Raw genomic sequence first — 11,969 nt, forward strand, 5'->3', positions numbered from 1 at the left:
ATCATGCCTCACAAGCCTTATTGAATTCTTTGAGGATGTGACAAAACACATTGATGAAGGTAGAGCAATGGATGTGGTGAACACGGATTTTAGCATGGCATTTGACAAGGTTCCCCAGCGTAGGCTCATTCAGAAAGTAACGAGGGATGACATACAGGGAAATTTGGCTGTCTGGATACAGAATTGGCTGGCCCATAGAAGTCAGAAGGTGGTAGTAGATGGAAAGTATTCAGCCTGGAGCTCAGTGACCAGTGGTGTTCCACAGGGATCTGTTCTGGGACCTCTGCTCTTTGTGTTTTTTATAAATGACTTGGATGAGGAAGTGGAAGTGTGGGTTAGTAACTTTGCCAATGGCACGGAGTTTGATGGAGTGGTGAATAGTGTGGAGGGCTGTTGTAGGTTGCAACGGGACATTGACAGGACGTAGAACTGGGCTGATAAGTGGTCGACAGAGTTCAACCTGGAAAAGTGTGAAGTGATTCATTTTGTAATGTCGAATTTGAATGCAGAATACTGGGTTAAAGGCAGGATTCTTGGCAGTGTGGAGGACCAGAGGGATCTTGGGGTCCGTATCCGTAGATCCCCCAAAGTTGCCACCCAAGTGATAGGCTTGTCAAGAAGGTATATGGTGTGTTGGCTTTCATTATCAGGGGTATTGAATTTAAGAGCTGTGAGGTTATGCTGTAGCTCACTAGAGACCTGGTTAGACCACACTTGGAATATTGGGTTCAGTTCTGGTTGCCTCATTATAAGAAGGATGTGGAAGCTTTAGAGAGGTGCAGAGGAGATTTATCAGGATGCTGCCTGGACTGGAGGGCATGTCTTATAGAGAAAGGTTGAGGGAGCTAGAGCTTTTCTCATTGAAGCAAAGAAGGTTGAGACCTGACTTAATAGAAATGTACAAAACGATGAGAGGCTTAGATAGAGTGAATATCTCAAAGACTTTTTCCCAGAGTAGAAATGGCTATCACAATGGGTCATAATTTTAAGGTGGGTTGAGGAAGGTTTAGGGGAGATGTCAGAGAAAGGTTCTTCACACAGATAATGGTGGGTGCATGGAATGCACTGCCAGAAGTAGTAGTAGATATATTTGGGACATTTAAGCGATTCAAGGATAGGCACATGGAAGTTAATACAATGAAGGGTATGTAGGTTAGTTTGATCTTAGAGTAGGATAAAAGTCGGCATAACATCGAGGGCTGAAGGGCCTGTACTGTGCTGTACTGTTCTATGTTCTATAAAGCATGAGCTTATTAAAGACGGGGTCTTGATTCTGCAGTCGTTACAACTTTATATCTTTGTTTAAAGTGATAAAACAATGTAGAACAGTAAAACAGTCCAAAACTTGATAACTTCCATAAATTTCAGGGAACAGTGAGTTGAAGGTTAAGGAACTTGAGAGTCATCCATGAGTGATCTGAGTACTCAACTAGTAACGTAGGATAAGGAGACTTTAGAAAGAACTAAAAACATAAAACAACTTATCATCATCATTTTTTCATGAAACTCTAATATATTTGATTCGTAATTTTGGACAATTACAAGGGAAGTAGGAATGATGGTTATTTTCCCTATGTACAACTTACCTGGTTTGTCAGATGACTTGTCAGGTCATCCGAATATGGATCATATTGGTTGCATGCCAATTTGACGTAACCATGGCGAAAGAAGATCATATGAGGTGAGGTGCTGGCAATCAGGAAGTAGGAGCGGACATCAAACTTTCGACCTTCCAGAAGCAGAGGTTTGTGTAGGTACCTGTTTAGGTAAAAGCACAGGCATTTTAGCATGTCTTTGAAGAAAGTTTTGGGAGCTTCAGATTGTTATATCACTTCCACTGCTGGTCCAGTGTTGGTCTTCTCATCTCTCCATACACAGGCTAATTTTCAGCGTGTTTCACACTGGAATCTCACACTGGAAGCAAACCATAGGAAATCACAGGTACAATTTCCCATGACTTTAGATGCAAAAATACTTCTGAGAGAGCCCACAATAACTCAGTGTGCAATTCCTTATGGGAATGCAGCTTCAAAGATTTTTTTATCACTTCTTTTCTCCTGTTCTCTTTACACCCACAAATGTGTCTCAAGGTTCAACACAAAATACAGTACAATGAAACCCATTTACTTTTGATTCTTCAGGGGAAGTGTATCTACTATTTGCTGAACAGTGACATTTTAAATGTCCTCTTTACATTTATACTTGGGGTACCAACATATACAGGAGAAAGTGAGGACTGCAGATGCTGGAGCTCAGAGTCAAAATGCGTGGTGCTGGAAAAGCACAGCAGGTCAGGCAGCATCCGAAGAACAGGAGAGTTGACGTTTTGAGCATAAATCCTTCATCAGGCAGACCATTGTATATGATGAATGTTTATTGAACTCGCCATGACAAACATGGCTTGGATCTCAAATATAAGTGGAATACTGAGGATACAGAAAATATGAAATACATACAAAAAGTGCTGGTGTGGCAGCATCTGTGGAGAGAAAAACATTTTGAATCCAATCATTCTTCTTTGGAATGGGGTGCGAGGGGAGGTGGTAGGATGCTGGAAAATCCTGATATTTATGTTGTTAACAGAAGGGGAAGAGGAGTTGATGATGTGGGTGCCCACAGCAAAAGACAAAGTGTGTTCCAAAGAAGAGATATAGTATTCAGTTTACTGGGGAAAATACTTGAGTTGTGTTCCTTCGAGCAGAAAAGATTAAGAGGAGATTTGGTAGAGGTCTTCAAAATTATGGAATGGCTTTGGTTAGGTAAATTTGGAGAAACTGTTTACAGTGGAATGGGGTTGAGTCAACAGAGAACACGCATTTAAGGTGATAGCAAGAACCACTCGCAACATAAGAAAACCACTCTTTTAATGTAACAAGTTGCCGTGGTTTGGAATGTACTGCCTAAAGGATTGGTGGAAACAATTTTCAAAACAATTACTTGAAGGGAACAGTTATTGGGCAATGGGTAAAGAGCAGAGGTTACTTGGATAACTTGGTCAAACAGCTTGAATCGGCAGGATGGGCTGATCTACTTTACTACAACATTATTATATGATTCTATGGTTCCAAGTTAGTGACAGAAATTAGAACAAATAGCTACCTTTTCAGATCTAGTATCCTCATCAGTATTCCAGGTCTGGTCCAGTAAAATAAAAAAAAGGAAGACTTATAAGTGTGGCTCAGTGGTTAGCACTGCTGCCTCACAGCACCAGGGACCCAGGTTCAATTCAAACCTCGGGTGACTGTCTATGTGGTGTTTACACATTCTCCCTATGTCTGTATGGGTTTCCTTCAGGTGCTCCAGTTTCCTCTTATCATCAAAAGATGTGCAGGTTAGATGGATTGGCCATGCTATAGTTTCCAGGGATGTGCAGGCTAGGTGGGTTAGCTATGAGAAATGTAAGGTTACTGGGGCAGGGGTCTGGGTCTGGGAGGAATGCTGTTCAGAGGGTCAATGTGGATCCAATGGGCTAAATGGCCTACTTCCACACTGTAGGGATTCTATGATTTATGCAGTACTTTATATATAATCTTAGGATGTTCCAAACTGTTGTACTTTCAGTTTGCAGTCAATGTGATAATGCAGGAAAGACAGCTGTCATTTGTGATGTTGGTGCAGGGATAAATATTGGCCAAAGTATACTGGGCCAAACTCCCCTGCTCTTCTTCAAATGATGTTTTATGTCCAGCTGAGAGGGCAGATAGGACCTTGATTCAACATTTCATGCAACAGATGGCATTTCTAACAGTGCAGTATTTCTTCAGTGTTACACTGTAGAGTCAGCATCTATTTTTGTGCTCAAATTTATGGAATTGAACTTGTCCACATCTACCGATCTCAAAGGCAAGAGCATTGCCCACTAAGCTGGGGCTGATATCTATATTCCTACGCCGCAAATCTGAAAGAGCACATCCGCAGAAACAGAAGAATGACACTATTCCAACAGCTGCTGTAATTACTGCTTTTTATGCTTCGTTTTCCATTCAATCTGGATGCATATATTACGATCCACTTTATTTTGAGAAAGCTCTTAATTACCGTTGTACTATTCTGTTGCTGGGTAAACCATAACAATACATTTTACTCGAAGTATTCTTCTCTATGCTTTCCAGTTTTGCACGGAAGTCCAGGAAGTCTTCCTGGCATTTCAGGAGAAATATTCCTTTACCCAAGTTTGATCCAGCAGGTTTTGAAATCCAAATTGGTACATCTGTGCAGAAAGAAACACAGGAAAGGAAAACACTTAAATATCATGACTGGATTATGAATATTTTTGACAAATGAGGACTGAAAACCAAAATAATGCAAATCAATGAACATGATGATTAGCTCTAGCAATATAGTTATTAGCTGATACATTATTCCCAACAATTGGTAAAAGCTGGATACATCAGTCTCTATTTTGTCTCCTCTTTCTACATAATCTGACTAGAAGCTGAATAGACAGATTCTTCTGTGTTGATCCAATGCTATGAGGATTAATAGCAATTGTAAGGCAGTTCCACAGCAAATCCCAATGCAGAAGAAGGTGCAGATTATATTGCAAGAGTTTGTAGTACTATGAGTTGTAAAACAGTGGATTGGAATTCAGGAGTTGGAATGGGGTGAGTTGGAACGGAGTGAGTCAGAATGAAGTGAGTTGGAATGGGGTGAATTGGGATGAGGTGGGTCAGAGTGGGTTGGGTTAGAATGGAGTGACTTGGAATGGGCTGGGTCTGAATGCAGCTTGTCACAATACAGCAAGTTAGGATGCAACACATTGGAATGCAAGGCAGCATTTGAGGTACAGAGAATACCCATGTGATATGTGGTCATAAACAAGGCAGATAAAGAAAAGTGATGGAACATGGATCAAAAATCTCCATTAAAATAGTCTGCTGGTATAGTATAATACAGGACATGCTGGTGGCAACATGGGAGAAAATTATCACGCAGGAAAAGAGAAACTTCACAGGAAATAGAAAAACCAGGGCAGGTCTTAACTCATTGCATAAGTTTAGTTTCAGATTGTAAGAGTGTCATCACCTCTTCCAGGGATTACTAAATGGTAAAAACTCATATGAACAATATGTTTGGACAAATGCAAGAAAACAATGTGTGGTTTGAGGGAGGGGAGGAGAATCATAGGCAAAGATCTAGAGTTCAAGTTGAAAATGTTCAAAAAGGTGGAATATACTGTACGTTAATGTTCATCAGAACATTAACAGGGCTCAAAGTTTTAAGCTTTGTTGAGAAATAACATAGGTTGGCTAGATAGAAGAGACACAGAGATCTATGTCTCCTGGTGGATGGGTTTATTACAAGGGGAAACCAACTTAAATTCAGAGTCAGACCATTCAGGAGTAAAATTTTGAAACATTTCTGCACACAAAAGATGGGAGGATTCCACAACTTGCCAACAAAATGTAGCTGCTCATTAAATTAACAGTTTTAAATCTGAAATCTACAGATATGCTGACCAAGCACATCACATGATACAGAACTATGGCAGGTGTTTGAAGTTTGAATCCAGATCACTCATGGGTTGTACCTATAACTACATTAGACGCATTGTTCTAGGAAGGTAGTTCACCAACACCTTCTCAAGAATAGTTTGGGATGGGCAGTAAATGTAGGCCCAGCCAGCGATACCTACATTCCATGAGCAAACAAAGAGAAAAGTCACAATCACATTGAATGGCTGAATAGGCTCAAGTGGTTGAATGGCTGACTTCTGTTTGTGTCCCCTACTGGATTGTTCCAGGGAGGGACATTTGCAAGAAGTAAAACAGAAAATCAGAACTCCAATCATTTAATGATCCCAAACCAATAATACAGAATAAAAATGAAAGTTGAAGCTTACCCTACTGGATTGTAGATATGGGGAAGGGAATATGATTTTCTGAATTATTGGCAAGATAAAATACCTTCCATAATTTGAAAGAATGCTAGGCGTTCACTTTTCACATCCATGCGATATGTTTCAGGATAAAACTCCTCCATTTTCAAAACTCTAGGGTTAAATAAAGAACTTGCGTTTACATATCATTTTTTACATCCTCAAAATATCCCAAAGCTCTTTACTATGATTGAGGGGTGAATGTGATGGAGATATTCAAACTTATGAGGCATTTTTACATATTATAGAATAGACACAGAGAAACAGCTTCCAGTGACAGAAGGGTTGGTTATCAAAGGAAACAGATTTAAGGTAATTGACAAAAAAAAATTCTTGGGGAGAAACTTATTTATTGAAGAATTCTTATGTTCTGGAGTGCATTACCTGAAAATATATTATATCCACATTCATTAGTAACTTCTAAAGGGAGTCAGTATTGTTGAAAAGGGAACAATTGCAAAGTTGTGAAGGAACAAGAATGAATGGAACTAATTGGGTAGGTCAATTTAGATAGCTGGTGCACACTAACTTTAATTCTTGGAAAAACATGTCATTTCTGTAAAAGTGAGGAAAGGGGTTAACAATAGAAAGAAAGCTGGGAATTGGAAGGAAATGTAGGGTCAGAAAGGGGAGAGATGATTGAAGCATCAGGGTTGAGGGTGGGATTAGGAAGTAGAGAAGTTGCAAGAATTACGGGTGACATATTTTCACCCTCAAAACTCAGCAGAATGAAACAATCCTCAAATCCAGTGGGTGACGTTTAGGTACATCAGGAGTCCAATGCTTGAATCTGAAATAACCAGTTTTATGTCATGTATAATCCAACGGGAGTAATAATGTTCATGTGCCTATCTTAAACCCGTATTTAAATGGACCACAGACCAGTGAAAAACATGTTTGTTCTGCTTTAGCATTTCATTGACTGTAAGAGAATCACCTCAAATTAATTACTTCAAACACTCCTGGTGAAATAGTTTAATACAACTACACAGAAGCACCTGTCCTCACAAGCAAACTCCATTTAAATTGACAAAGAACAGATGTTTTTTAATTTAAAATATCGGTGAAATTTTAATTATCAGTTGATTGGCTCATGTCGGATTTCAGCAGCAGAAAATCTTCACCGTTCTGCATTGAGCAGTCAGTATTTGGGTCATGTTGGATAAATGACAGAAACTCTGAACTCCAGCTTAACGACTCCAGGACGTGTTTCACCAGGAATTGCCTCAGTCTATTCCATGACCAGCCTGTCAAACCTAGAGATGTACATATTGTTTTAAAAAGTACCTGTTTAAACTATTTAAATAATATCTGTTAAACATTTATATGTTAACAGGTGTATTTGCTAAAATTAAAGTGCCAATACATTTCTTTCAGCTCTCTCGTGTAAATTGTGCTCACAGCAACAACTGAAGCAACATCTTCCATAATATTATCAAATATTACTAATGCCTTTCCAAAGAAAGTACATTTTCTGTGACATTTTGTCTGTTGTAATCTGTTTTAGACTTTAACTTCAATACATTAATGGCAAGACCAACACGTAACAATTAATTGTTTAGCAACTCACTATTTTACATCCTGACTCTAATCTGGATAGAGTCTTAAGAGAAATCCCAGCTCGACAAAGGGTTATTGTACTCAATCAGGAGAACGCATGGAAAAAACTCAGTATTTGCATTTCCATATTGCAGGCTATTTGATGATTTATTGGTGTATTATGTTTTGGGATTCAGTTAAGTTTCATAACATTTCTGAGACAAAGTAAATTTTCAGAGAATAAAATAAATCCACAGTTTTCAGGCATTGACAAAATAGGGAGTACATTATGGTGGTTTAGCAGTTTGAAGGGGTTTTATTATTCCCAACTTATTTAAAAGTATTAAATCAAGATGTTTTGTCTCCTGGATCCTACAGACAAAATTGTCAGAGATGATTGCTATTGGTTTTTGTCATCTCATCTCAGACAACTGAGCAATTAATTATATCATATGGAAAAGACAATCTGATTCACATGGGCATAGTATAATGTGTCAGAGGATAGTGAAAACCTTAATGTGTCGGAAGGCAATGTAGAACTTGAGGAAGAGGTTTGTTGGGTAGCTGTTTGGGTAACAAAATTTGCAAGGAAATATCAATAATGCTGCATGTTTGCATTTAGGGGCCAGAATGAATAGGGAAAAGAAATCCAGCCACAATTAGGTTTTAAACATAGGATAATGAAATATAATCCTTAGTCAAGAACTTTATAAGGACAATGTCCATTTTTCCTCACATCTTTACAAAGGCTCTTGAATTTTCACATTGAAAGTAGTTGCTATTTTGGAAGAAATGTGGGAGATTGGTCATGAAGATAAGAGTTAATGGCAATTCAGGACAGTTTGGGTCAATTGTATCCAAGACTGGCATTGTTACCTGAGGCAGAAGCTGGTTTTGTGACTGGACAGCTGTATCCACAGTGTATTTCTGTCTGTGGTGTACATTAGTAATCTAGACAAGAATGTAGGAGGTTTGAACAGTAAGTTCATAGATAACATGATGGGGAGAGCTTTAGACTAGAGGACAATATGAATGGAGTCGAGAGTGTGGTGCTGGAAAAGCACGGTCAGTCAGGCAGCATCCGAGGAGCATTTCTGATGAAGGGCTTTTGCCTGAAACAACAATTCTCTTACTCCTCAGATGCTGCCTGACCGGCTGTGCTTTTCCTAGCACCACATTCTCGATCCATTCATATTGTCCTTTAGTCTAAAGCTCTCCCCATCATGTTATCTATGAACTCTCTGATCTCCAGCATCTGCAGTCCTCACTTTCTCCTAAACAATATAAATAGGTTGATCAGATGGGCAAATAGTGACAAACAGAATTTAATCCTGAAATATGAGGAGGAATAACAAGGGAGTAACACAATGAATGATAGGAGCCCATGTAGTACAGAGAATTAGGGGGACCCTGCTGTAATGTCCATAGATTCTTGAAGACAGCTGGACAGATTGATAAGGTGGTGAAGAAGGCATACGAGATGCTTTTCTTTATTCATTGAGGCAATGAATACAAGAATGGAAGGTTATAATTGAGCTGTATATAACATTAAGTAAGCGATAGTAGGAGCAACTGTGCCATTCTTGTTGTCACACGGAGGAAAGATATTGCACCTTCCACCTTGGGATCCTCCAACCACACGGCATCAAAGTCGACTTTACCAGTTTCCTCATCTCCCCTCACCCCCCACCTCATCCCAGATCCCAACCCTCCAACTTGGCACTGCCCTCTTGAGCTGTCCTACCTGCCCATCTTCCTTCATACCTATCCACTCCACCCTCCTCTCTGATCTATCACCATCACTCCACCTGCATCTATCTATCACACTCCCAGCTACTCCCTCTCCCTCCCCCCCTCCCCTCAACCCCCACCGGCCCCACCTTCCTATTTATCTCTCAGCCCCCTTCTCCCACTGCCCCCTACATTCTGGATGAAGGGCTTATGCCCAAAACGTCAATTCTCCTGCTCCTCGGATGATGCCTGACCTGTTGTGCTAATCCAGCGCTACGCTTTTCGACTCTGATCTGCAATCCTCACTTTCTCTCTGTCTCTGTGGGGAATATATGATTGCACCAGAGAGGGTGCAGAGGAAATTATCTGGGTTGGAGTATTTCAGGTGTGAAGGAAGACTAGATAGGCTGAGGTTGTTTCCCTTAGAGCAGAGAAGGCTGAGGGAAGGCGTGACTGATGCTACCAAAAGTATGAGATGTATAGGTAGGGCAGAGAGCAAGAAAAATTCCCTTTAGCAGAAACGTTAATAAGCAGGGGGCATAGATGTAATCTGGGGGGGGCAGGAGGTTTAGAAGGAATTTAAGGATTTTCTTCAACCAGAAGATGGGGGTTATCTGTAACTCATTGCCTGAGAGAATGGAAGAAACAGGAAACCACATAACATTTTAAAACAATTTAAATGGAGACTTGAAAAGCCAAAGCATTCAAAGCTACTAGCTATGCACCAGAAAATGGGATTAGAGTAGATCAGTACTTGACAGGCTTCACAATGAGCTGAAGGGCCTCGTTCTGTGCTATAAAACTATGAAAATGATTCTATGACTTTAAAACTCCAAGCATATAATTCCCTTACCTGGGATAAATAACTTTTGTACGTTTAGTTGCTAATTGATCATAGGTCTTCAGGGAAGAACAAAGGCCAACCTTTGTGGTCAGGAGTTTATCATTCGGGATTTGGTTTAATAGCTGTTTACCTGTAGGAATGACAGAAATAAAAGTCTTACACATTAGATAATATACAATACGCATCACACAGCTTGGGAAAATGATGAATGCTTAAAAGCCTCAAAATTCTAAGGATTTCTGAATGCCCTGTTACATCCAATGTATTGGCATCTCCAATATATCAAATTCTTTCACTGTTCTGTGTATGCACTAAATACTAGCCTCTTTACATTGTGTGCTCCAGTCATGTTTATACATCAGAGACTGAGATATAAAAAAATATGGAGCTAAATTTTCTTGGGTACTCAAAAAAGGAAGACCTGTACACTTTTGTACTTTCTGAAATGTACATCCAATCTCAGTGTGACTTTGTCTATGATTTATGTCCTTTCATACATGGTCTGGGCTAACAGTAGCTTTTTCAAGCTATGATGGAGTTCGTGAGTAGTACAGCTGCAGAGGTGGGTTAGTTAGAAAATCTGCCTTAATTCTCCATCACAACAGCCCAGTTGCCAACATCATTTAACAGTCCCTTAAATCCTACCCACCGACTCTTACCTATCCCCAGATAACCCCGATCCTTCAAGTGAATCATGACACCAAAGCCCCTGACCCTGCCATCAATCCCCTATGATTGCTCCACTAATTATTTTGTAAAGTAATCTGCTCCACTGCAACAAAAAATTATACATCTTTGAATTTCTTTTAGGCTCTTAAGCAAAAAGCAAACAACATCAAAGGCATATTCTGAAATAGCAGCTTCTTAAAAATTTCAATTGTTTTGGATCAATAAACTGCACTGAAGTCATTTTAAGCTTTTGAAACCCAGCCAAGCATTCATAGTGGCTCCAGCTACCAAAACAAAAACTTCCAGCTCCATTGGAACCAGGGAACTGAACAGAATAGTGTGCTGTTTGCATTTCAAAGCAGAATGCCTGGCAATTAGTAGGGAGAAATAGATGCAGGGTTTTTTTTTAAAAGAAATCTTTCTAAAGTAGAACTTTTCTTAACAGCTCTAATTGTTAGAAAGAACTTTAGAAAAAAAATTTCTTAACAATTAGAGCTGTCATTTTAAATTACAGCAAAAAAAGGCTGACAGGATAATACTCTTTACATTTTTAATGCAATCTAAAGCTTTCTTCAGTCAGTTCTGAGGAAGGGTCACTGGACCCAAAATGTTAACTTTGATTTCTCTCCATGGATGCTGCCAGACCTGTTGAGCTTTACCAGCAACTTCTCTTTTTGTTTCTGAAACTTTCTTGAATGAATAAGTATGTGACAACACTGCATACTGGTGGTCAATGTAAAGATCAACCTATTATTCGGTATCAAAATATTTTACACTTACATTTCAGAACATTCCAAACCCTTCAGCAGGCTTTCCCCGGGCCGTGATCTCTCTGAGGAGGCACATCTTTTTGGAGGGTTCCCATAAACCACACCAGCTCACAAAAATGGTGTGGGAGGAATTGGAATATTCTTGTGGCCCTCACAACTGGGACCCTGACCTCAGGAAGACATGAGTATTCAAAGTTTGTGCGAAGATTTGTAGCTCGGGTGCTCGTTGTTGTGGTTCTGTTCACCGAGCTGGAAGTTTTTGTTGCAAACGTTTCGTCCCCTGGCTAGGCGACATCATCAGTGCTTGGGAGCCTCCTGCGAAGCGCTTCTTTGATGTTTCCTCCGGTGTTTATAGTGGTCTGTCCCTGCCGCTTCCGGTTGTCAGTTTCAGCTGTCCGCTGTAGTGGTTGGTATATTGGGTCCAGGTCGATGTGTTTGTTGATGGAGTTTGTGGATGAATGCCATGCCTCTAGGAATTCCCTGGCTGTTCTCTGTCTGGCTTGCCCTATGATAGTAGTGTTGTCCCAGGCGAATTCAT

General features: G+C 40.0%; 1 protein-coding gene and 1 long non-coding RNA gene across 4 annotated transcripts in view; one reads left to right on the forward strand and one right to left on the reverse strand.

Moving 5' to 3' along the window:
- LOC122540402 overlaps positions 1-11,969 on the forward strand; it is a 39,618-nt gene that overhangs the window by 24,144 nt on the left and 3,505 nt on the right. The window contains exon 3 of one of the 2 annotated variants that reach the window (XR_006309278.1): positions 6,986-7,110. The exons of the other annotated variant lie outside the window; for it this stretch is intronic. This is a non-coding gene — a long non-coding RNA (uncharacterized LOC122540402). Of the gene's footprint in view, positions 1-6,985; positions 7,111-11,969 lie in introns of those variants that run through there. 2 annotated transcript variants of the gene reach the window in all.
- The window catches only part of LOC122540400 (protein polyglycylase TTLL10-like), a 58,136-nt gene that overhangs the window by 21,737 nt on the left and 24,430 nt on the right, over positions 1-11,969 (reverse strand). For both annotated transcript variants that reach the window (XM_043676089.1, XM_043676090.1), the window contains 4 exons: positions 10,002-10,122; positions 5,907-5,992; positions 4,039-4,210; positions 1,587-1,758 (listed from right to left, as the gene is read on the reverse strand). In XM_043676089.1, the coding sequence (XP_043532024.1) occupies positions 1,587-1,758; positions 4,039-4,210; positions 5,907-5,992; positions 10,002-10,122 (551 nt within the window). The remainder of the gene's footprint in view (positions 1-1,586; positions 1,759-4,038; positions 4,211-5,906; positions 5,993-10,001; positions 10,123-11,969) is intronic.

The sequence above is a fragment of the Chiloscyllium plagiosum genome, chromosome 34 (assembly GCF_004010195.1).
Source record: "Chiloscyllium plagiosum isolate BGI_BamShark_2017 chromosome 34, ASM401019v2, whole genome shotgun sequence".
NCBI classification, from domain to species: domain Eukaryota; kingdom Metazoa; phylum Chordata; class Chondrichthyes; order Orectolobiformes; family Hemiscylliidae; genus Chiloscyllium; species Chiloscyllium plagiosum.